General features: G+C 32.1%; 2 protein-coding genes across 4 annotated transcripts in view; one reads left to right on the forward strand and one right to left on the reverse strand.

The window, feature by feature from the left end:
- Positions 1 to 324: 324 nt before the first annotated feature.
- On the reverse strand, positions 325 to 7,798 carry LOC132752441 (neurogenic locus Notch protein-like). The gene is made up of 7 exons (XM_060742764.1): positions 7,652 to 7,798; positions 5,965 to 6,192; positions 5,032 to 5,229; positions 4,295 to 4,414; positions 2,232 to 2,459; positions 1,295 to 1,492; positions 325 to 476 (listed from the first exon to the last, which is right to left on the reverse strand). The coding sequence occupies exons 2-7, from the start codon at positions 6,044 to 6,046 to the stop codon at positions 472 to 474; spliced, it is 831 nt and encodes a 276-aa protein (XP_060598747.1). The 5' UTR covers positions 6,047 to 6,192; positions 7,652 to 7,798; the 3' UTR covers positions 325 to 471.
- An 11,415-nt stretch (positions 7,799 to 19,213) lies between these two features.
- The window catches only part of LOC132752442 (uncharacterized), a 59,184-nt gene continuing 54,107 nt past the window's right edge, over positions 19,214 to 24,290 (forward strand). For 2 of the 3 annotated variants that reach the window (XM_060742765.1, XM_060742768.1), the window contains exon 1: positions 19,214 to 19,305. The gene's annotated coding sequence lies outside the window, so the exon portion shown is untranslated. Of the gene's footprint in view, positions 19,306 to 21,444; positions 21,605 to 24,290 lie in introns of those variants that run through there. The other variant, XM_060742767.1, reaches the window with a different exon arrangement.

Below are 24,290 nucleotides of genomic sequence, written 5' to 3' on the forward strand. Positions count from 1 at the left end.
TATGTCGGAATTAAAGTCATAAATGCATGCTGGGTCACTAGATTCTATTTCCTTTTTGACCATGACGTACCTTCCTAGCTGTATTCATGTTCTCTAACGCGCACGTTTATAAATAATAGTCACAAACCATCAGATGGAAAAGCCCTGTTTAGAATCTATTCGGACTGACAGACTACTTCAAGTGGGGATCTCTATGAAAACGCTTACAAAAGTGACTATGAAAAACCTGTGATGTTGCAGATCATTGTGCGTATGCTAGCATGTTTGCAATGTTATACCTTCAATTGTCTGGTTTAATTGTTACACAGATTAACAATAAAAAGCAACTGAATAATATTTTTATTTGGAACGTTTTTACATTAAATGTTTGCAGCCGAATGTAAGTCTTGCAAATAAATTATAATTTTATATTTCAGTTGTTTCTTTCAATTCACTGCTTTCTTGATGTCGTTTTTCGCCCTTTTCTCTCTGTCAATCTGTATAAGACAATATTGTATATCATTAAGAAACAGTTTAAAAATATAAGTACGAACAAGAGAGCACGAGAAAACATTTTGTTAAAAACACAAAAACAGCAACAGCAGTAGATAATGAAAAGTCAGATATTGTCTAATCCCTGACTTGAATATACAATTATACGATATTATCATTTTCTCATGAGAAACAATTAAATTCAGGACGAAGAAAAAATATAATAGTTATTCTAGAACTGTTATACTATTTTGGTATTTTGTTTTATAATTTGTTTGACAATTGTTAATTGTTAATTCAGATATCATTTTAACAAATTGATTTCAGATATATTATGCATGTTGTCATATAGAAATTAAAACTTTGTTAAATGTACGAAATAGAACGATATGTAGAAAAATAATGTGATTAGATTTTCTAATATACAAATATATATTGCCTCAATAACTATGTCCATTGTCTTGAAGCGTTTCATACTAGTTAGGTAAATAGTTGCATCAGAATAGTGCGTAGTAATTAGTAATCTACCAAATATATATTTACTTTTTCCACAATTATTTCCATAAAAGCCAGTTGCACATTTACAAGTGTAGCTATTGATCCCATCAGTGCACACGCCGCTATTTAAACATGGATTAGCAGCAAAAAAAACGGTCTATATAGGAAATCATGTCTAACTTTTCAGTTAAAAACATAATATCAGTTAAAATGGCAATAAACAGAAAATGATAGTACGTAGAATAGAAATTAAAACGATAAATAGTAAAAAGATATAAGTTCACTGACTCAGAGCTAATCATAGTGAAAAGGTATGATGCCTTACTTTGTCCATAGACTTCGACTTCACATAAATGGAAATATTTCTGTTTGTCCCTTAAAGTTATTCTGACGTAACGAGCTTGCACTGTAGCAAATGTAAATGATTTGAAATCACCTATTGCACCTTCCTGGTACGCTACCACCGTCATTTTACCACCATCCTCTTTTGCTACGGAGATTTCAACATTTGACGCTCTATCAGCTGAAAATAACAATATATCGTATCTCGGTAGCAGGTACAATAATTTCGACAAATACTACAATATCATTTATCGGATTGTCATATTATTAGAAAATTTAATAATCTTAACACTTCCGTCTTTATATGTAAGATATCCGCAGATTCAACAAACATTTTACTTTCACCTTGTCCATTCAAATAACAGACAACTTCAAATGGTGTCATTATTTCTATCTGCACAGTTATAAAAATGCATTAAAATGTATAACTTAATAATAATGTTTACACATATGTTATACATGAACATGAATGTTAACACATATGTTTTACATAAACAATTTTACGAAGATGTCTGGATAGCAAAAAATATATCTTTGCATATCTCACTAGGTTCACATAACTTCTGTAGTGGAAGATATTGGTTGAAATGTTTCAACTGTTGGGTTGCCGCTGAATAAAAGTGACCCGTAGGCTAAATAGGGGAACTCGTCTATCGCATCGACCATATTAATCCCAAAGGCCTCCAACATTTCAGTAGTGGGTCACTGGCAACCCCAATAATTAATGTCATCGTTAATTTGTACAATAAGTAAAATTTATATGAACTATAAAAAATGGTTTTATACCTTAAGGCTTAGAAAAGCTGTTTCAAAAAAATCGAACTTATATTCACGAAATAAAATTATTTTCAAAAATACAAAATTGTGTGTAATATAAAGAATTATAGTAAATTGAATGTAAAGAGTTGAAAACTACAAACTGCAGCAATCCTTCCTGTTGGTGATGTTCACTTGACTTATGTAATATACATCTTGAAGATCAACTTGCCACCAAGGACTCATACTGTTTTTAGTATGGAAACAATGGTGGTTATAAACATCGGTATCAGCGTTACCATCCACACCTTTGTCAGCAGTCCAATCGTTGGTTTCTTCATCATAGTTATTTATCTGACTGGCTGGTTTATTAAGGGCAAGGTTAACGACAGCTGAAGCAAAAAAGGTTAGTTATCATGACTTTTGACACTGTTGACATTTATTTCAATATACATGTTCCTTGTAATATTTTCCTAACAATCCAACATATTCGTTTTACAGTACAATAAATAGAGAATAAGTTCAATTTATTGAACGAGTTGAATAAAATTGTATATCATGCTAACCTCTGGCGAGTATAATATTATGTTATTCAACTAGTTCAATTAATTACATAAATTTGATATTTTATTTTTCGCAATCCAAAAAAGAGACCATTTAAAGTGAAAAAAGAGTCAGTATAATGCTAATATTTAGCGCGTCTTTACACTATAACGCAAATCTCGACCGGAATGTAGCGTACTGTTGTCAATTATGATAAGCCCCGCCTTCTATGTATAATGCATGCTCTGCCTCTCTGATACTTGGAGTAAGATGTTATAATACACTTGTATAGTAAACATTTAAAGCTATAGAAACTATCATCCGGGTCTTTGGTATCAAACAATCCCTTTAAGTGTCTGATTCTATATAGAACACATCACCATGTTATAAAAAAATTCAATTTTAAGGGCCAGTGGGGCACGCCAGATTCGGGGATATGTAAATACATGATGCAGATGAACTGAATGTGTCGGGTTGGATCTATGATTACAACAGTCAGGAATGCAACACATTGATAAAGTGCGTAGAAAATTCAAGTACACCAGGATGAAACAGCAGAAAAAAACGAAAGAAAAGAAAACAACAAAAAACCTGAAAATACCGTCACCTTGACTCCTTGATCTTGCTCATAATAAATCAAGGGTTTACAGCAAAACTTTTATGACATAAAGAAGGACTAACACAGTTGTTTTGCGATCAATCCCTCGATAAGTAAATAAAAATGCGCGACCAGAATCGAAAATTATTTCATAACCAGATAAACAAGGAGCATCATTCGAAAGCAGAGTTGTTAAAGGACATGTATATATCAAACAAGAATGATCTGTTCAAGTGTAGGACAACCGCACGAAAACTGCATAAACAACAGAATACTTTAACAAAACTTTTTTTTAAAGAGGAACATTACTAATTTGTCTTATTGATTATGTTGTTTGCAGGAGTATATCGTGAGATCACAGATGAAGTATTTAACGCTTACAAAAAAGCCTTTGGATTAATTTTGCTTATAACGGTATAACATGTTACGTGCCAGATTTTATTAAAGTTCTTAGTTTAATGCATTTATTTACTTATTTACATTTGAAAATTAATATATGAAACTTTGATAGAATGATTGACTTTGGTAACATTTTTACAGAAGTCAAAGTAATAAGTGAGTGAAATTAATGCGGTTATAACAGAAAAGTGACGTAGTGAACTTAACGAGATAAAAAAAACAACCAATGCAATGTGCATTTGACATCACCTACATCCGATGATAATGCTTATCTAAATTACGATGTGATTGTAAGCCTTGTGCTCTCTCATACCATTGCAGTCAGTAAAAAGTGTTGTACGTGTTATTTTGTTGAGCCCACAGACATCGCAACAAATTTATGTACAGACTGATTTACAACTATATTTTGAAAATATATGTTGCCATATAGAAACTCAGCATATTGTTATTTAAAGAATAATAGATATAGTAGAAAGAAAAATACACAACACATGTACACGTGTATGCACTGAATGTACACAATACGTTTAATAAAGAATTTACTCACTCACTCACTCGCTCACTCACTCACTCACTCACTTACTTATGTTGCTTTGACAAGAATGGGTACATTCATTTGTTTTGAAGCCGTGTTTTATTTAATACGTACACTGTTGCATCTTTATAAGCTAAAAAAGATATATCTACCTTTTCCACAATTACTTCCATAAAACCCTTGTGTACATTTACAGGTGTAGCTATTGACCCCATCGGTGCACACGCCACCGTTCAAACATGGCTTATCAGCACAGTCATCGACAGGTGTACCTTAATGAAGATAACAATAACATCAATCAAAAAAGGGAAATCAAAATTTGCTTTTACGAAGAAATAAAAACCGGTCTCCATATTTTTCAGTTAAAAAACAAAGCAACATTTAAAATTCCATAAAGATAAGGCTGGCGGATGAATTAAAAAGGGAAAATTTGACAATGAAATAGCAGGACTTAGTTGTACTTTAACCATACTAGTATTGTATTGTATTATACAAACATGTATTAGTTTACTAACATTACGATATATATGAATTTAAACAAGAAAATAATAATGGTGTTAATTCATTTTTCTTGTTTATTAAAAAAGAAACATATGAGTTTTGCTCACGCTGGCAGTTAATGTCTTTATTTCGTAAAAATAACCTAGACAAAGTTAATATGTTTTGATATCACAAACATGTTCAAGGAAATTTTCGCTCAAAAAGTTAATTAAAAAATGGTCTTTTCAGGAAATAATGTCTAACTTTTCAGTTAAAAACATAATATCAGTTAAAATTGCAATAAACAGAAAATGATAGTACGTAGAATAGAAATTAAAACGATAAATAATAAAAAGATATAAGTTCACTGACTCAGAGCTAATCATAGTGAAAAGGTATGATGCCTTACTTTGTCCATAGACTTCGACTTCACATAAATGGAAATATTTCTGTTTGTCCCTTAAAGTTATTCTGACGTAACGAGCTTGCACTGTAGCAAATGTAAATGATTTGAAATCACCTATTGCACCTTCCTGGTACGCTACCACCGTCCCTTTACCACCATCCTCTTTTGCTACGGAGATTTCAACTTTTGACGCTCTATCAGCTGAAAATAACAATATATCGTATCTCGGTAGCAGGTACAATAATTTCGACAAATACTACAATATCATTTATCGGATTGTCATATTATTAGAAATTTTAATAACTGTATCACTTTCGTCTTTATATGTGAGATTTCCGCATATTCACCAAACATTTTACTTTCACCTTGTCCATTCAAATAGCAAACAACTTCAAATGGTGTCATTATTTCTATCTGCGCAGTTATAAAAATGCATTAACATGTATAAACTTCATAATAATGTTTATACATATGTTATACATGAACATGAATGTTTACACATATGTTTTACATAAACAATTTTACGAAGACGTCTGGATACAGTGGATAGCAAAAAAATATATCTTTGTACATCTCACTAGGTTCACATTACTTTTGTAGAGGAAGGTATTGGTTGAATTTTGTTTAACTGTTCGGTTGCCGACCCGTAGGTTTAATAGGGGAACTCTTCTATCGCATCGACCATATTAATCCAAAAGACCTCAAACATTTCAGTAGTGTGTCAGTGGCAAACCCAATAATTAATGTCAGCGTTAATTTGTACAACAAGTAATTTATATGAACTACAAAAAAACAGTTTTATAACTTAAGGCTTAGAAAAGCTGTTTCAAAAATCAATGTTATATTCACGAAATTAAATCATTTTCGAAAATACAAAATTGTGTGTAATATAAAGAATTATAGTAAATTGAAAGTAAAAAGTTGAAAACTACAAACTGCAGCAATCCTTCCTGTTGGTGATGTTCACTTGGCTTATGTAATATACATCTTGAAGATCAACTTGCCACCAAGGACTCATACTGTTTTTAGTATGGAAACAATGGTGGTTATAAACATTGGTATCAGCGTTACCATCCACACCTTTGTCAGCAGTCCAATTGTTGGTTTCTTGATCATAGTTATTTATCTGACTGGCTGGTTTATTAAGGGCAAGGTTAACGACAGCTGAAGCAAAAAAGGTCAGTTATCATGACTTTTGACACTGTTGGCATTTATTTCAAAATACATTTTCCTTCTAATATTTTCCTAACAATCAAACATATTTCGTTTTATAGTATAATAAATAGAGGATAAGTTCAATTTAACATATAACATGCGAGCCTCTGACGAGAATGATTTTATGTTATACAACGAGTTCAATTAATTTAACAATGACCTTACACAATTTGACATTCTATTTATCGCATTCCAAAAAAGAGACCATTTAAAGTGAAAAAAGAGTCAGTATAATGCTAATATTTAGCGCGTCTTTACACTATAACGCAAATCTCGACCGGAATGTAGCGTACTGTTGTCAATTATGATAAGCCCCGCCTTCTATGTATAATGCATGCTCTGCCTCTCTGATACTTGGAGTAAGATGTTATAATACACTTGTATAGTAAACATTTAAAGCTATAGAAACTATCATCCGGGTCTTTGGTATCAAACAATCCCTTTAAGTGTCTGATTCTTTTTAGAACACATCACCATGTTATAAAAACTTTCAATTTAAGGGCCAGTGGGGCACGCCCGATTCGGGGATATGTAAATACAAGGTGCAGATGAACTGGGGCCATCCTTGCTACGAAATTTCAACATTGTCCGCCCTTTCAGCTAAAAATAACATTTAATTTTTAATCTAGACAGCTAAAATTAACCATTAATTTCCAACCTCGACAACAACCTCCACATTAAAATGACTTGGTCAAGTGGTTGACCCTTCGAACAAGATATCTAAGGATTGCTGGTCGCGTTAGTTCAAATTCCGTTAGGAAAAAGCCGTTTTTTTTTCTTGAGCAAGAAACGTTAATACTGCTGTTTTTAGAGTGTGCCTTCCTACATAATCAAACTAAAATTTACTCTATGTCAACTACCATCCAAAATTAAATAACATTTTGAACGTGTAATTTCGGATCATCGTAAACCTAGAAAATGCAGAACACATTCACTTCACGAATACGTAATATATCTAATGTGATAGATCCACAAGACAACTGTTTAAACAAATGTCATCGTTAAATAGCAACTAAATATGAGTATTAGAATGCAATATATCTCAAATCAAATTGAGGAGTAGACTTCCAGAAGTCTACATAAGAAAGATGTATATAGTTAGAAGATGAAAGCAACATACCACAGCAGTCTTTCCTGTTGGTGATGTTCACTTGACTTATGTTATAAACATCTTTCAGATCCACTTGCCACCAGGGGCTCATATTAGTATAAGTATGGAAACAATGGCCGTTAGAAATATCACTATCAGTATTACCTATTACCATCCACCACTTTGGCAACAGTCCAAGTAACTCCCATGTTACTTGACATGCTTGCTGACTTTCCAATTCAAAACATTTAGATATAGACAACAATGCTAGAATATCAACTACTTGTATATTTCAGATGATCTAAAGATAATATTTACCTGCGTTTGACTCTGTTATTCTCAAAACAACCCAAAGCGTCAAACTTACCTGAAAATTTAAAACATTTTGCAAGTTCGTAATATCCTTTTTTCATTATATCAGTCAATTTAGTGGCATTTACTCTCTATATATACATCTATATGTATAACATTATAGTGAATTAAAGCTTTAATTAATCCGATATGAATCGTCTATAAAGAATATTACAAGATCTGGCCGCGTATTCAACACTTTATATCTTTTAACTTCACATCTAATTCATTTAAGAACACATAATTATTTTCGAAAACTAAGGATCAGTTTCACTGCATGAATTTGATATTTTACGATATATTATGAATGAATATAATAATTGAAATCAACTCCATACCAAGGTAGAAAATGTCAACATCTTCATACTTAACAGATTGGTAATATTCAAGAAGACAAGAATGGAATCAAAGGGTATGATTCTGAAAGTACAAAAATTGTGTACATGTACATTCCAACACAAAAGGGCAAAAAATGTTTGTTTTACTATAATCCCTCTATGTGTTCTTCTTACTCTCCTTTTCATCGGTCAAATGCTACACTTTTGCTCACTGGGTGTATTCGGTGAGCTGCGAAGGGATCGTATAGTGTTCTTCCTTGATTATTTGTGTTATAATAGCCCTAAGAACAGCAAAATAAGGACCTGCTTGAAAAGCGAGCATTACAGTCAAGCAAGTATTAAACAAGTATTAAATGTATCAAAGGTGTTATGTTTTTTGCGAAGTTTGATCGGTAAAACACTTAGGTCAGCTGAAAGGAGAATGATAGGAAACACTGGGGAGGAAAGCGATGGAAAAATAGTTTCAGGTTGGAGGTCTAATTAAGTTTCGTGAAAACGCAATTTCTAAAGGAAAACATTTTTCTTTACATGGACGCTCACCAGGAGAATCATAACAATAACAATAACATTCGATACGTTTTCAATCATCGCAAGTTCGGCGGAAAGAAAAATGAATAAATAGCGTTACATGATAAAACTCCAATGGCATAAATAGCAGAACTATCTAAATTAGATTCCGCAAGGCTCCGAAGTACAAAACGCAATCATGTTTGTCATCGCGGTGAACATAATATTTTGAAAAATGTTGTCAAATGCGTCGTGTAATCACCGTTATAGTATTTAAACAAATTGGTTTTAGAAATGCAAGTTATTATTGTTCGCGAATATTTAAAAATCGCAATATTTTAATCATTTTCAAAAAATTAAAATCACAAAGTATTATTATGTGTCCACCAAGTGGCGTACTTCGGAGAATGAGCTTTCATGTAGGCCTACAAAACACATTCCTACAATCGCCTTGTATTATTAAAAAGATTAAAATTATCTTTATTTTGATCAAAACCAAAATAATGTTTCTATGTCATCGAGTAAGACATTCTTGTTTTTAGTAACGAAATATTTATCCTTGTATTTGGTATTTTGGCTCAAATGAGCTACCTGTTAAAATGACATTTTACGCTTGTCTCTCTTTAAATAAAGAGGGAAGAAACAGAGTAATTTATTTCGTAAGTATAGGAAAAAAGAAAATTATGAAAGAATACAAAATGAATAGTATTAAATGAAATAATAAATAAAAATAAAATATTTTGTACTCACATGTTTCACTGACTGGTCTTTCAAGTTACGTGTACACGCTGATATTCCTTCTGTTCGCGTCGGTTTTATACTGTTTGTGTCATAACATATTGCAACATTTCAAACGCCAACATTTATTATTCAAGCAAAAGATTTTTATCATTAGCTTAATACTTTGTTTGTTTTCTAAAGGTTTTAGACAATGTGTGTAGCGATGAAAATTCCATTTGAAGATAAGATATTCTAGCGATTGTTTTGATTCTAAGCTTCGTTAACAAAACCCCAAAGTACACAACCAATGTTCTGTTGCATAAAATGAAAAAGCATTGATTTTTGTGTCTATAGTTGGGGGCTCTTTCATTATTTTGGTGACGAATTTTGGTTTGACGGCTGATGATGCTATCTTGCTCTAACGGCAACTGTTACCTTTGATTTATGAGGAACAATTGCAAGATTTGTTGTTTATCATATATAATTATCATAATAAAGTCTAGAAATACATCTAATACAAAACGTTTTGTGTAAATTCTGAAGAGCAAGCAGATGCAGGAGATGATAATTCATATTACCGCATGATGCGGTCTTTGATGTTCCACAACTGTTATACGCCAGTAATGTTCATACTTAACTGTCAATAGTGTGTTATTTCAAATAAAGAACAAATATATAAGTACTCTTATGTATGACAATGACCGTTGACAAAACACAAGAGTTACAGAACTGTACCAAAAAAACTAATATATTCAGATTTGGGATAGGTAATGAGGTACTAGGGATATGACTTTCAGTTTAGAATAGATTTTGTTTGGTGCATGAACGTATTTGTTTATAAATATTTTAATCCATTTTCCTGAATGTACTTTGGTTCTAGGTAGCAATGCCTATATAAACCTCGTTTAGCAATATTCGCATTATTACCCCTTTAAGTAAATAATAATAATGGTTTTCATTGAAATAAATTTAAAAATGTTTTAACATGTCATAAAAAATCTGATAAAATGGCGGTTAGCGTAATGCTAACACTAAAGCTTGGATATTGGAAGGGCTGATACAATTTTACAATAATAAGAAATATCGCCTTTTTACCGGTGTTACGTATAAGCATGTAAAACAGTACAAACAATTAAAGGTAAAAATGAAATAAACCAACACAATTGTCACTGCGATGGCATACCTAAGACTATGAAACATCATCACTAATTAGACTTACCCGAAATTAAAACCCATTGATGACTGAGCAAAAATACGATGACAGTGGTTGGATAGGTGTTGTAAAGACTAATTCATTAGAGTTTGTGTTTCGATAAACAGCTTAATCTGACAATCTGGTAACAACTGCTATCATATATTTACAGCACAAAGACAACAAACAGACAGGAAAACATATAAAGATGCAGTGAAATAAGACTATCAATGATCGTTATTGTGATTATCTGATTTAACACAATGTAATTTCCTCTCCTAAACAACAGAGTAGAACAAATTTGGAAAGTGAATAGAAAACGAATGTAGATGTTATGTTAGATACCTTAGCCTGGGATTCAGGAGTTGATAATTTTTGCTTATTCATAACATACGCGCTATTTCATACTCGATCGTCATAGATAACACTTTGATAGTCGATTCGCCAAACAGAAGCACATAAAAAATCGACAGACTGGAACCCAGGCTATAGATACCTGTACAGTGATAGAAGACTGAGACATGACAATTAAAATCGGATATACACAACTGTTAACTTTCTCATCAAAACAACAGCAGTAACCAGATATAAACTGGACAAAGAAAGCGAACAGAAAATGCATTATGATGTATTATGATATAAGTATATCATGCAATATATGATTTATTGTAGAAATCTGATTTGCACTCATCAAAGCAGCAATTACCAAAACTAAACTGGGAGAAAAATGCAATATGGTATAATATGAGATAAGTCTTTAATGCAATGGTTTATTGTAATATTATTGAAGTATCTTATTTTAAACAATAATTGTGAGCTTTTCATCAAGACAAACATGTAAATGGTGAATCACTTCCCAAAAAAATACATAAGCACGATCTTAAGTTATTTATAATAACATGCTCTCCATAAATGATGAAATCTGCTTCATAAGTTTTCGAAGAGTAGGATAAGCTGGCCGAAACCATTGTAAGTAAGAATCATTGGTAATGTCAAAAACCCAACTATGTATTTTATTCCAGTCAGATATTGACTTATTGAAAACAAGTGTTCAAGTCTGACAAGTTGGAATATCATCATTTGTATGTATATATTGCACTAGTCCAACTAATTAGACTTGTCAAAGATACACCGAGATAATTTTGGACGGGCGTTGTCTTGTAACGGTTTGACAGTAAGAAAAAAAAGTCTGTAAAATGGGTCAAACCGTTCACGCCGAATTAATTAGGCTAATATTGCACATGTCTGATGTACCTTTAACACTAAGTAGTATAGGTTTTATATAACAACATATAATGGGAGAATAGGAAGCTATTTCATAATTATCACATACAGTAACTTTAAACTTAATATACTTCTGTATTTCTTGACAGTACTGGTAATTTATTCATAATAAATGCAGTTTACTTCAATACCTAATCTTGCCTCCAATTAATTCCTTTCAAGGAAAGTCATTCACATTCATAATATCTTTGATAAACCTTAATTATACCTTTATCATACCATGATTTTATGAAAATATAGGTTTTCTATCCATCAACATAATTATATTGGTTATAGAACAGAGGCATTTCTAACAACATTTCCATAGAAATAATCGGTATTTTTCTACAAATTCTACATAAGCACATAAAAAAATTTTCCGAAATGAATTTTTTCAAAATACTATATATACATGTATATTCTGTATATAACTTTCCACAATTAAACAGCTTCTTAATGTCTAAAACGTTATCTAAAATAGTGTAACATTTTCCACATTCAGATGATACAATCTATTCTTCTTAACCACTTTTCATGTAAGCATATACATTGTTTGTACATCAATCATTTTTAGACCACCGTTACATATTCTTTCACCAATACAGAAGATTTAATCTTTGGCGGACCTTGCCACATAAAACATATTATTTATTTCCTTTAACATCTGAGAATTAGGATTTGGAAGTGACATAAACAAGTTGGTTAATAAAGGAAGTAACAGTGACTTTACTACAGCTATTTTAGTTCACTTTAGCGAGTATATTATATACATGTAAGAACACCGTAGGGAACGTGTTACAGTATCGCGTTTTTCGGTTACAGTATAGAATTTTCAAGATGGAGGTTTATTTATGGGAAGAGAGGTAGGTGATTTTTATTCAGGTCCATACTACTAGTACTTTAGTTTCTAAAAGATATTTTTGTGCTTTGCTTGTAAGGAACAGAATCCGGTATCTAGTCATATATTTCTTCAGATCCTTCACCGCAGATTTATCTCTATATTGTCTCATGTGCTGATTTGACGGTTGGAAAATTTGAATGGAGAGACCAACGCATTTTTCTCCCATTCCGACATTATTTAAGCATGCCTAGATAAAGTAAATCTACAAAACGTTAGTCCTTTGTGTTTAGAAACATTTATAAAAGTAAATGACCAGTTGACCCTATTTTCCTGTTGGTAAAATGCATTTGAAAAAATAAACAATGTTACAGTATAGAGCGAGGTTATTTGTTCCCTCCCGAAAAATTTCGGCGGAGGATATAGAAATAGTCTCCGTCCGTCCGACCTTCCGTCCGTCCTTCCGTCCGACATTTTTGTCCTGAGCATATCTCTAAAAGTATTTGAGTTATCAACTTGAAACTTCATAGGTGGATAGACCTCATTGAGGAGGAGTGCAGTGCACAAGAAGGATAACTCTACCTTGCATGATTTTTGAGTTATTGCCCTTTGGTATTTTTCAAAATTGATTTTTGTCCAGAGCATAACTCCAAAAGCCCATGAGATATTAACATGAAACTTCATAGGTGCATAGATCTCACTCAGGAGGTGTGCAGTGCGTAAGAATGATAACTCTACCTTTCATAATTTTTGAGTTATTTTTTTTTTTTTTTTTTTGGAACCACGTTTAAGGCCCGTTTATTTAATAAAAAATAATACAATACAAGTAAACAAACCATGATAACTTTAGCATTTTCATTGACATGAAAATAATTTAAAAAAAATTATTTTGTTATGTTTTTGGTTAGAATATATAAGACATTTTAAAAAGTTAAGAGGTTCATTTATTTATCCAATTACACAAGAAAAGGGGCAAAAGGTTGAAAAGTAAATAAAAAGTAAATAAACTGCTTTAGTAGCATTTTTTCTGCATGTACTATTTAGAAATCAAACAATTCAATTAGATTTTTCCAGCAATTTTCAAATTCTTCTAGTGAATCATTTTGTAACGCAACAAATCTTTCAATTTTTAATCTGTTTAAAAATTTTCTTTTGAAGATACTTATATCTGGAGTTTGTTTTTTTAATTTACTGGTATAAATGTAATATTTTGAAAAAGAGAAAAATATACGATGTTTTCTTATCTTTAGCATGAAAGAAAGATGTGAAATTATCATACGTAACATTTATTGCTATTTCATTAAGCCATTTGAATAAATTATTCCAGAATATTTGTACTGTTTGGCAAGTCCCAAAATAGGTGTTCTATACTTTCAACATCCATACAGCAAAAATCACAGAGACTAGATTCGGTTAATTTACATTGAAGGAGAAATTTGTTTGTTGCAATATTCCTGTGTAAAAAATTATATTGAAAGTTTTGTAAAATATTATCTTTGCAATAAACAAAAACGTTTTCGTAAATATTTTGCCATTGAAATTCTTTTTGAGGAAATCGTTCTTCCCATTTTATTTGCGATTTTGTTTTTTTATTTTTACAGAGTCTTATTTGTTTTTGAATCTGTGTTAACTTGTTACTAATATTGGACGTGTTTGTTTTTTCTATGATATCAAAAGTGCTTATTTCTTTAGGCGTTGAAGTTTGATTAATTTGTTGTAGTTTACGTTTCCATTCTTTGGGTATTGATGAAATTAATTTATAAAAGTTAAATATTTCTGTATTAGGAATGTCAAAAGTAAGTTTCAGCTGTCAAAGGTTTTTAAATTGTTTTGTTTCAGTGTTAAAAATATCCTTTATTCTATTGATATTTCGACATTTCCATTTTGGAAAAAGAATTAAAGATCCATTATTTTTTATGTGTGAATTCTGCCATATTATTTGGTCTAATAGATTTTGTGGATTTTTATTAAAATTTATTTTACTCCATGACAGTAGTAATTTTTTTAAGAATGTATTTTCAATTTTAAGTTTCTGTATATCATATGTGTTTAAATTACTTTTAAATATGTCGATTCCACCTATTTTTTGTAAATTTTTCTTTATTATCTCTTTCCACAATCCATGGTTATTTTCATCAAATATTCTTTTGATCCAGCTTGATTAAATCGAGTTCATAAAAACCGGCAAGTCTATCATATTTAAGCCTCCATATTTAAAGTCTTGTATAATTACATCCCTTTTAACTTTGACTCTTTTTGAGTGCCATATAAATTCAAAACAATTTTGTGTAATTGTTTTCATAATTTCTTCTGGTGGACTCGGAAGAACAGATATTATTAAGGTTAGTTTTGAAATAATTAAGGATTTTAAAATTGATATATTGCCAATTGTTGTTAAACGTCTTGCCCTCCATCTATTAATGTCTGTTTTAAATTGGTTCAATTTATTCTCGTAATTTAGTAATAGAAAGAGCACCGAAACACGAGGCTATCTGATTTGAACGAGGGGGCGTAGCCCCCGAGTATTAATCAGATTGCCGAGTGTTTTGGTGTTCTTTCTCTTTTGTATCATAGTCAAACATAAAAGCACGTTCCCTGTTGTCACAATATGAAACCCCGGCAAAAATGAACCAATGAACGAACATCTGAATATGACATTTCTGTCGCTTTACCTTTCTCTGTCGTCACAATATGTAAACCCCAGCTAAAATGAACCAATCAATGGGCATGCTCTGGAGTGCGGGTAACTAATACCCGCACTCCAGTTAACGCACTGTGCATGTATATGTATACGATTTAACCCTGACACATTTTCAACAGAAAGGTCTCCAAACTATGACACAATTTTGGTTATTAAGTCACATTTTGAATGGAAAGTTATGCCTAATGTTTTTGCACATTCTGAGGTCCAAATTATATTTGAATATTTTTTTCTACAATAGATTAAATCATGATGATTTCTAAGTGAACCTATTCTGAGAACTGTACATTTTTTGTAATTAAGTTTAAGACCAGAAATAAAGGAAAATTGTTCAAATATGTTCAAAGTTTCTTCAAAGCTGCTTGATTTACCATTTAATATTATAGTCGCGTCGTCTGCAAACATGCTATTTTAACTTCTACATCAAAAATTTTAAAACCTTCAATATTCCTATTTTGTCTTATAGCTATTGACAATAGTTCAATTGCTAGGATAAATATATAAGGAGACAATGGACATCCTTGTCGTACTCCTCTTTTTATAGGGAATGACTCAGACAAAAAACCATTGTAAAGTATGCAACTCGTGGGTCTTTTGTAAATCAGTTCCATCCATGCTTATTGCCCTTTGTTTTTTTTATGCTATTTTGTCCAGAGCTTATCTGAAAAAGTATTTGAGGTATCAACTTGAAACTATATAGGTGGATGGATCTCATTGAGGAAGAGTGCAGTGCACAAGAATGATAACTATACCTTTAATAATTTTTGAGTTATTGCCCTTTGTTATTTTTCATACCTAATTTTTCACCTGAGTTGAGCATAACTCAAAAAGTGTTTGAGATATCAACATGAAATGTCATAGGTGGATAGATCTTATTGAGGAGGAATGTTGTGCGCAAGAATGATAACTCTTCCCTATACAATTTTTGAGTTATTGCCCTTTGTTTTTTTATGCTATTTTGTCCAGAGCTTATCTGAAAAAGTATTTGAGGTATCAACTTGAAACTTCAAAGGTGGATGGATCTCATTGAGGAGGAGTGCAGTGCTTAAGAATGATAACTCTACCCTGCATTATTTTTTAGTTATTGCCCTTTGTTATTTTTCAAAATTAATTTTTGTCCAGAGCATAACGCAAAAAGCCTTTGAGATATCAAAATGAAACTTCATAGGTGCATAAATCTCACTCAGGAGGTGTGCACTGCACAAGAATGATAACTCTACCTTTTATAATTGTTGTGTTATTGTCCTTTGTTCTTTTTCATACTTAATTTTTCAATTCAATTTTTTTCTCAAAAAGTATTTGAGGTATCAACTTGAAACTTCATAGGTGGATAGATTTTACTGAGGAGGGATGCAGCACACAATAATGATAACCTACCCTGCATTATTGTTCAGTACTTGCCCTTTGTTATTTTCAGCCATCAGTATTCACATAGGTTTCAAATCTGTTATCACTATAGCCATCAGTTTTCATTACCAAAAGACCTCTTAAAATGGAATTATTCCGCTCTACTACATATACATTCTTCCAATGAGCAAACACATTCGGCGGGGGATGGCCATGTTGACATGGCTCTTGTTTTGAAGGGTTACAGCATAGACCTAGCGTTTTTGATCCAATTTTGTTACAGTTTATACCCAGATTTCTGTTACAGTTTAGATACTTGCCAAATTTCAAACAAAGTTCGTGTTTCCATTATTTTTATGAAATAACTCATACCTTTATATTTAATACAGTCTTGAAAGGTTGTATTACTTTTTTCTTCAGCAGAAAAGTTATAGTTTGCAATTTTTCTTACTTTAAGTTTCAAATTGAGACTTTGCAGAATAAGTAATGTTCCAAGTAAGGACTGTTTTCACGACAACAACAGTAACTTTTATCGAATTGTATTGAGAGAAGAAAGATTATTGCTTGATTTCATTACACATTATAATAATGCCTTTTAGAAATAAAATAGAGAGAAAAAAGAATCCTTAACAGAAATCAAACACGGTAAACATGAAAATGTTGCAGGCTCAGTTTGATTAAACCTGTTCATGGACGGTAGTGGTAACTGCAAGCTACCGTCCACGCCACCTAGCACCGGCTTCAGCAGAATTCACATTAAACATGAACTGGTACACTTCAGATTTTTTTTAACATCTGCGGATGTGTTCATATGGCGGTTTTCATAAAACCTTCAATGTGACACGTTATTGCCATTCTATGAAAAGCGGCATATTACCCCCAGGTTAAAAATTGCGTGTGTCCTAAACGAGAATACAATAAGTGAAACTAAACAAAATGAAATTTTGAGAGGGGATCGGAGGTTATGAATCCTGCATACCATAGATAAGCTGTCAAAAGACACAATTAACAAGCAGGCATTGCCCTATGATTAAACAGTATTTAAGTGAGCAATACTGCAACCTTAAATTTTATTTTAAGTTGGAATTTCCAACTACCATAATGTATTTTGTAAGTATTTAAAAGGGTTTGTTACGTTTGGCTTTCTTGGATTTTAAGTTTCAACGACACTGAGGTCATGTGAAAACATTCCTGCTTTAGTGTAAAGAAAGACCCCAGATACCCTTTGTGAAACATTTCAGACACGAGCGGGCACCTGACTAGTACCACCGACCTTCCGTAAATTAGCTTGATAGATTTATCACATACAAAGAATCCAAAAAAAATAGAGAAAAACAGAATCCCTAAAGAAAGTCCAACACGCCAAAATTGAAAATGTTGCAGGCTCGGTTTGATTGAGCCTGTTCATGGACAGTACTGAAAAGTACATGTCGTGCTGAACGATCTTCAAGGATCGAAAATATAACATCACTAATTAAATGTACGGGGAGACTTTGTACAGCCGCCACACGGCACAAATAACACGGATGTGACAATTAAATAGAGAAAAACAGAATCCCAATGATTGGATTTCAACTACAGCAGTAAATGAAAGATGATTTGAGGTCGACAGCCTTATCCCGACTCTGTCGCTATTATGTACCTCCATCAGGCTCATTAGAGAAGATATTGTAATTGTCTGACCTTAATTTATACTCTTTAACTATCAATATTATTTTCTTTTCAGAAACATGAAAACTGCTATACAGGATGTCTGAAATAAAAAAAACGACTTTTAATTTAATAATGACAAAATAATCGTAACTTCAACAAAGAAGCATTCGAAATGACGCCATGATCATGATTTGATTTGAAATGCTTTTGGTTCGAGATGAAAAGCTAGGGTCTTTAAACATTGCCTTTTTTTCAAAATCTATGTTTTGGGTTTTCGTATCCCCGATTGCAACCGAAACCATTTGAACAACTTAATTGGTAGAAAGTCATGTAAATTTTATCATATTTAGTCAAGTAGTTACTGAGCGGATGAGATTGCACACACATGTGTATATATGATCAATACTTGAAGCATTTTTTCTGTTCATTAGCCAAAGGCAAGTTTTTGTTGATATTTGCTAATAAAAGTTGTTGTTGTTCTTGTATTATATCATTTACTTTTTTATTTATTTGTCAAGAGGATTAAAATCTGAAGAGATTGGTCAGCTTTTGATCTTGTTTACATTGTCATTTTAGAATCAAGAAACTAACTAAATTCCGGACCGGATAAAACGAGTACGCCCCCAGATACATTCAATTTAAACTTGGTGCTAGAAAACTATTGAAATAACAGTTACAAAATAGCTGAGCATTCTTTTTTAAAAGCAAAAAATGAAAATCCGCTTACATTTCAAAAATATGAATGTAAAAAACTTTCAAATGATATAAGAATCTAAAAAATCGATCCACAAATGAAAAAGTTATTAGAATTTAAAAATTCTAGTGCTATATAATGCATATAAATATTGGTTCTTCTTGCCAAATCTGCTAAATTCTGGTAGCAGGTGCTTGTGATGTCATCAGTCAACTTGCCAATATGTCCTTTGCTATTTTTAGAAACACACGCGTAATACCCATGTCTATTTTAGTATCGCGCTGGAATTCCATAACGTGTATTTGTAATTAGAAATTACGATCTTGGACAGAATGGCGTAGGAAGGATGATTGTTTGAAATAATAAAGGTATTTACAATCCTTACTTACTCATTTTATGTCATTTTGCAGTGTCAACAGGTTTTTGTTCATTATTTAAAAATACTGTACAGTACAAAGGGGGGTTGTAACGGTGCCTGGACTCTATATTTGGGTCATTTGTGACCAAAACTAGGTCCAGACCCAAAAAACAGGCACCGTTACAACCCCCTTTGGTACAGTACATGGACCTTGAAAAATCTCCAGTGACTGAGTCATGCCAGAGAGATATACCTCCCTGGCTAAATCTGAACATTTTGCAATGTTCATAGCAACATCATATGATGTATAATGCATAGAAGTTATATCTATTTAACCATCATCGGACTGAATGTTATTATGAATGTCGTCAAAAGTTATTTAAAATTAATTTATTTATGAAAAAAGTATAAAATTCTAAAAGGCCCTATGATATGACTAATATTTGGGTTTTCAATTTTTGTGATTTCTTTGGAGTAGAGCAGATATTAATCAAATATCTTTGTCTAAGTTTGTTAAGGTATTTTTGCTTGCTTTAATGAGATCTATACATTAAGGCACAATTAAGTGATATATACAATTCTAACTATTAAAGATGTCATATGAATTATACAAGAGCCATGTCAAAAGGTAGAGTTATCATTCTTGTGCACTGCACACCTTCTGAGTTAGATCTATACACCTATGAAGTTTCATGATGATATCTCAAAGGCCTTTTGAGTTATGCTCTGGACAAAAATTAATTTTGAAAAATAACAAAGGGCAATAACTCAAAAATTATGCAGGGTAGAGTTATCATTCTTGTGCACTGCACTCTTCCTCAATGAGATCCATCCACCTATGAAGTTTCAAGTTGATACCTCAAATACTTTTTGAGATAAGCTCCGGACAAAATTGTATGAAAAAGAACAAAGGGCAATAACTCAAAAATTGTACAGGGAAGAGTTATCATTCTTGTGCACAGCATTCTTCCTCAATAAAATCTATCCATCTATGACATTTCATGTTGCCATCTCAAAACACTTTTGAGTTATGCTCCACTCGGGTGAAAAATTAGGTATGAAAAATAACAAAGGGCAATAACTCTAAGATTATGAAAGGTAGAGTTATCATTCTTGTGCACTGCACACCTCCTGAGTGAGTTCTATGCACCTATGAAGTTTCATTTTGATATCTCATGGGCTTTTGGAGTTATGCTCTGGACAAAAATTAATTTTGAAAAATAACAAAGGGCAATAACTCAAAAATTATGCAGGGTAGAGTTATCATTCTTGTGCACTGCACTCCTCCTCAATGAGATCCATCCACCTATGAAGTTTCAAGTTTATTACTCAAATACTTTTAAAGATATGCTCCGGACAAAAATGTCAGAAGGAAGGTCGGACGGACGGTTGAGACTATTTCTATATCCCCCGCAGTTTTTTCGGCGGGGGATAATAATGTGCTATTGTATATTGGAATATTGGGCAAGTTTTGTCCAAAGGCTAAATATCCCAAAGGGTAACCTACATTTTAACAAGAAACAAACAAACACAAATTAAATGAGCACACTTTTTAAGTTCATATATAGGACTTAATTAATTCATGTTGCAGTCAAGGATACTAACCTTGAATGACCTTCAAAGATAGACATTTCAAAATTGTACATGTTATCTGAAAATAAACTAGGTCTTCTGCATGGTGAATATATAGGAGCAAATCATTTAGTTTTATCACAAACTTCAAATGACAATTTAAGACCATTGTTTTATTACTAGGCATATGTACCTTTAACGAAAAGTTTACAACCTTTAATTTTTTTCTTTTTATATATCTTGTTTAATAATTTCTGAATTTGTTTTTTTGGGGGCTACCGATCGTTATATTTTCAAAATGGTGCCGTTTACCCTGTTGGTAACTTGTGTTACCAAGACAACCCATCATAAACATTAGATCATTCTTGTCAGCCTTGGCAATTGAAATAGTGCCAATAGGCCCAGGTTTACTGAACTACTTGCAAATACTTGTTGACATGACTTCAATTTTACCATGACTGTGTAACACAAGACGCCAAAAGTATCTACTATGTAGTCGTTCGTAAAGCGTTACGGACATTTGACAAGCTCCCTCTTTGTATATGATTCTGTAATAGTTTTACTTTTCAGTCTATTCAACACTGTTGTACAGCATTCACCGGAAACAGTCCCTAAAATTTTGCTAAATGCAGCTTGAGTTGTTGGGTGATCACTCAAATACAAGTATAGAGGGAAATCTGTATTTTATATTAAAAACGGATTTTGATACAGATAATGCGTTTCGACTTGATTTAGTGGTAAATATCAAAATTGTTCGCATATGTCAACAAATACCTTACAATTTATTGCCAATTTAACAAAAAATATTCAATTTGCAGAAAAAGCAAACATTTCTCTAAAACCAGACATATTCAACTTCACAGAATTGTTTAGTGTAACTGTAAACTGTAGTTCTTTTTTTCGATTTGGAACTGGTGCCAGAATTGACAATTGAAGAATAATGTAAGATTTATGTCATTCATAATAAAAATATTAACATAATTATTTAGATGGAGTTTTGCCTTTCGTACTCCCGGTTGATGTAAACCTGACTTTTTGATCATGGTGTAGACCAGATAAGGCCAGAAAACGAAATAGCTTGCAACTGAAGCCCGCTCTAATACAAGCAACTTCCAAGGTTATGCAAAGTGTTTGATAAAACGGCTTATAAACTCACGAAGATCCAATATTCTATGGAAAGCTTATATTTTTCCCCGTAGACTGGTGAATATCCCAAAGAAATTGGTACAGAAATGAAATATTTACGGCTATTTTCTGTTCCGAATCGAGCAACATTTGTCTTGGAAATGATGCCGAAAATGACGTCAATGTCACGTGGTATTGCCACACTGTGTACATAAACTCATCAAAAAGAAATATATAATACACGGAAACCGTGCTAATGTGGGTCCATTTATGTATACATGTATCTATAGATGTCCTATATTATTTCATTGCACAGAGTTCGTAATTGAGAATCCACAGGAACAAAAATTACCAATTTAATGTCTTCATAAACTAACGTTTGATTATAAAATGAAATAAAGATAAATGTACAGTACTGTATATGTCTTTAAAACTGATGAATGAATAAAATTAGTACTGTACTGTACGTAGGGGTCGCCGAATGTATGTAGAATGATTGTACAGTAGTGAACGAATTGAATAAAATCATATTATACGCCGCGTTTTATGTGATAATACTGTAAATAGACGTACTTAATTGTTCAATCAGAGACATATAGATATAGAGGATATTGAATGAGTGTAAGTTCAATACTGAATTTATTGCACGAGTTGAATAAAATTATATTATGCGAGCCTCTGGCGAGCATAATATTATTTTATTCAACGAGTCCAATAAATTCAGTATTGAACTTACACGAATTTAATATTCTATTTATCACATACCAAAAATAAATACAGTTTAAAGTGAAATAAGAGTCATTTTTCATTGACGCGCCTATAGTATAACGCCAACATTTAGCGCGTCTTTACACTATGTTTGTATCACATCAAAATATATGCACAGCCGTGCAATACCATATTTACGGAGTCGCAAAATCGGCACGGGTGTGTGATAAAACATTTATCTATGTCTCTGGTTCAATATATTATAATTTATTATATAAGGGGAGCAGTGGCCTAGTGGTTAAGGTGTCTGCCTCTCAACCCAGAGATCATGGGTTCGAGCCCTACACGGGTCACGACCATGTTTCTTCATATGACACCAGTACTGGTTGGTTCCAGGAAGCGGAGTCGAAAGTGATTGATATAAGTTGCAAGAACTTGTTTCGCAATCGAGCTAAAATAAATATGTTTTAAACCAATTCATTAATTAATGACATTTGCGTCATAACTTATATAATTATAACAAAATATTGATGAAAAAAAACCACTTTATATAAACCATGTCTACTTTGCCTTTAATCACTATGTAACAGAAGATCCACGAAACAACTTTCGCACCTCTTCATAAATTAAGTTCGCAGACGAAATCACCATAATTCCAGGGGGGGACCAGTCTGGAAAGCGACTGGAAAGTGTGTTTTGTTCAGAAGATGTATGTAAAACTATATTGTCATTTAATTGCATAATGTAGATAAAAAGAAAGTGTCAGATTTCAGTGTTTGTCTGTGTATTCCTTATCTTGCTTAATTGATTGTGATGTGAACAGTCTCAGACTCGAGGTCACTGTACAGGACGTCTCGGCCCCATACCAAATCGGCACCAGTGGAAAAATCGGCCCCTGGACGTTTCGGCCCTTTTCCGCGAGACGATTCGGCCCTACTATATAGTACAGACAATTAATTAACAACAATTAATTTAATTACAATTAAACAATTATGACACTTTAATTCTTTAAATTATTTTTTTATTATCTTTTAATCCATTCAGATATACATTTAATGTCTTTAAAGGTGTAACAAACAATAAAGGCAGGTTAATACTTAATTTATAAAACAAACCACTAACACTTCTGGTTTAAGAAAGTTAATTACAATTATTCCTTAGAAAAGATAATCTTTTGATCTTAAGTAAACTATACATATTTTTTTTCAAGGTGTAACTAATTAACTGTTTATAGCTTTATGTAAGTAATATCAGAGAAAACTTCTAAAGATTTTTTAAAAAACCAAAAAACGGTTTGCTATAATCTCCTGATAATATTTTTAATTATTATTGTTATTAGATAATGATAGATGCTAGATGTTATAAAAGTGATTGAAAGTTTGAAACCAAATTATCAAATAATGCTTATAATGTACCTGCTATATATTTTTTAATTAGTTTAATCAAACAATGTTGACAGTGACAAAAGAATTATAGATATTATGGCTTCTGTTTTCTTTTCATTGTAAAATTACATGACCAAATGTTTCGATTTTCACGTGCCTTACCTGATAATTAAATGTGTTAGATTTTAAATATCAAGGAAATGAT

Source organism: Ruditapes philippinarum, unplaced genomic scaffold, assembly GCF_026571515.1.
Source record: "Ruditapes philippinarum isolate M1 unplaced genomic scaffold, ASM2657151v2 ctg1831_1_1_1_1, whole genome shotgun sequence".
NCBI classification, from domain to species: domain Eukaryota; kingdom Metazoa; phylum Mollusca; class Bivalvia; order Venerida; family Veneridae; genus Ruditapes; species Ruditapes philippinarum.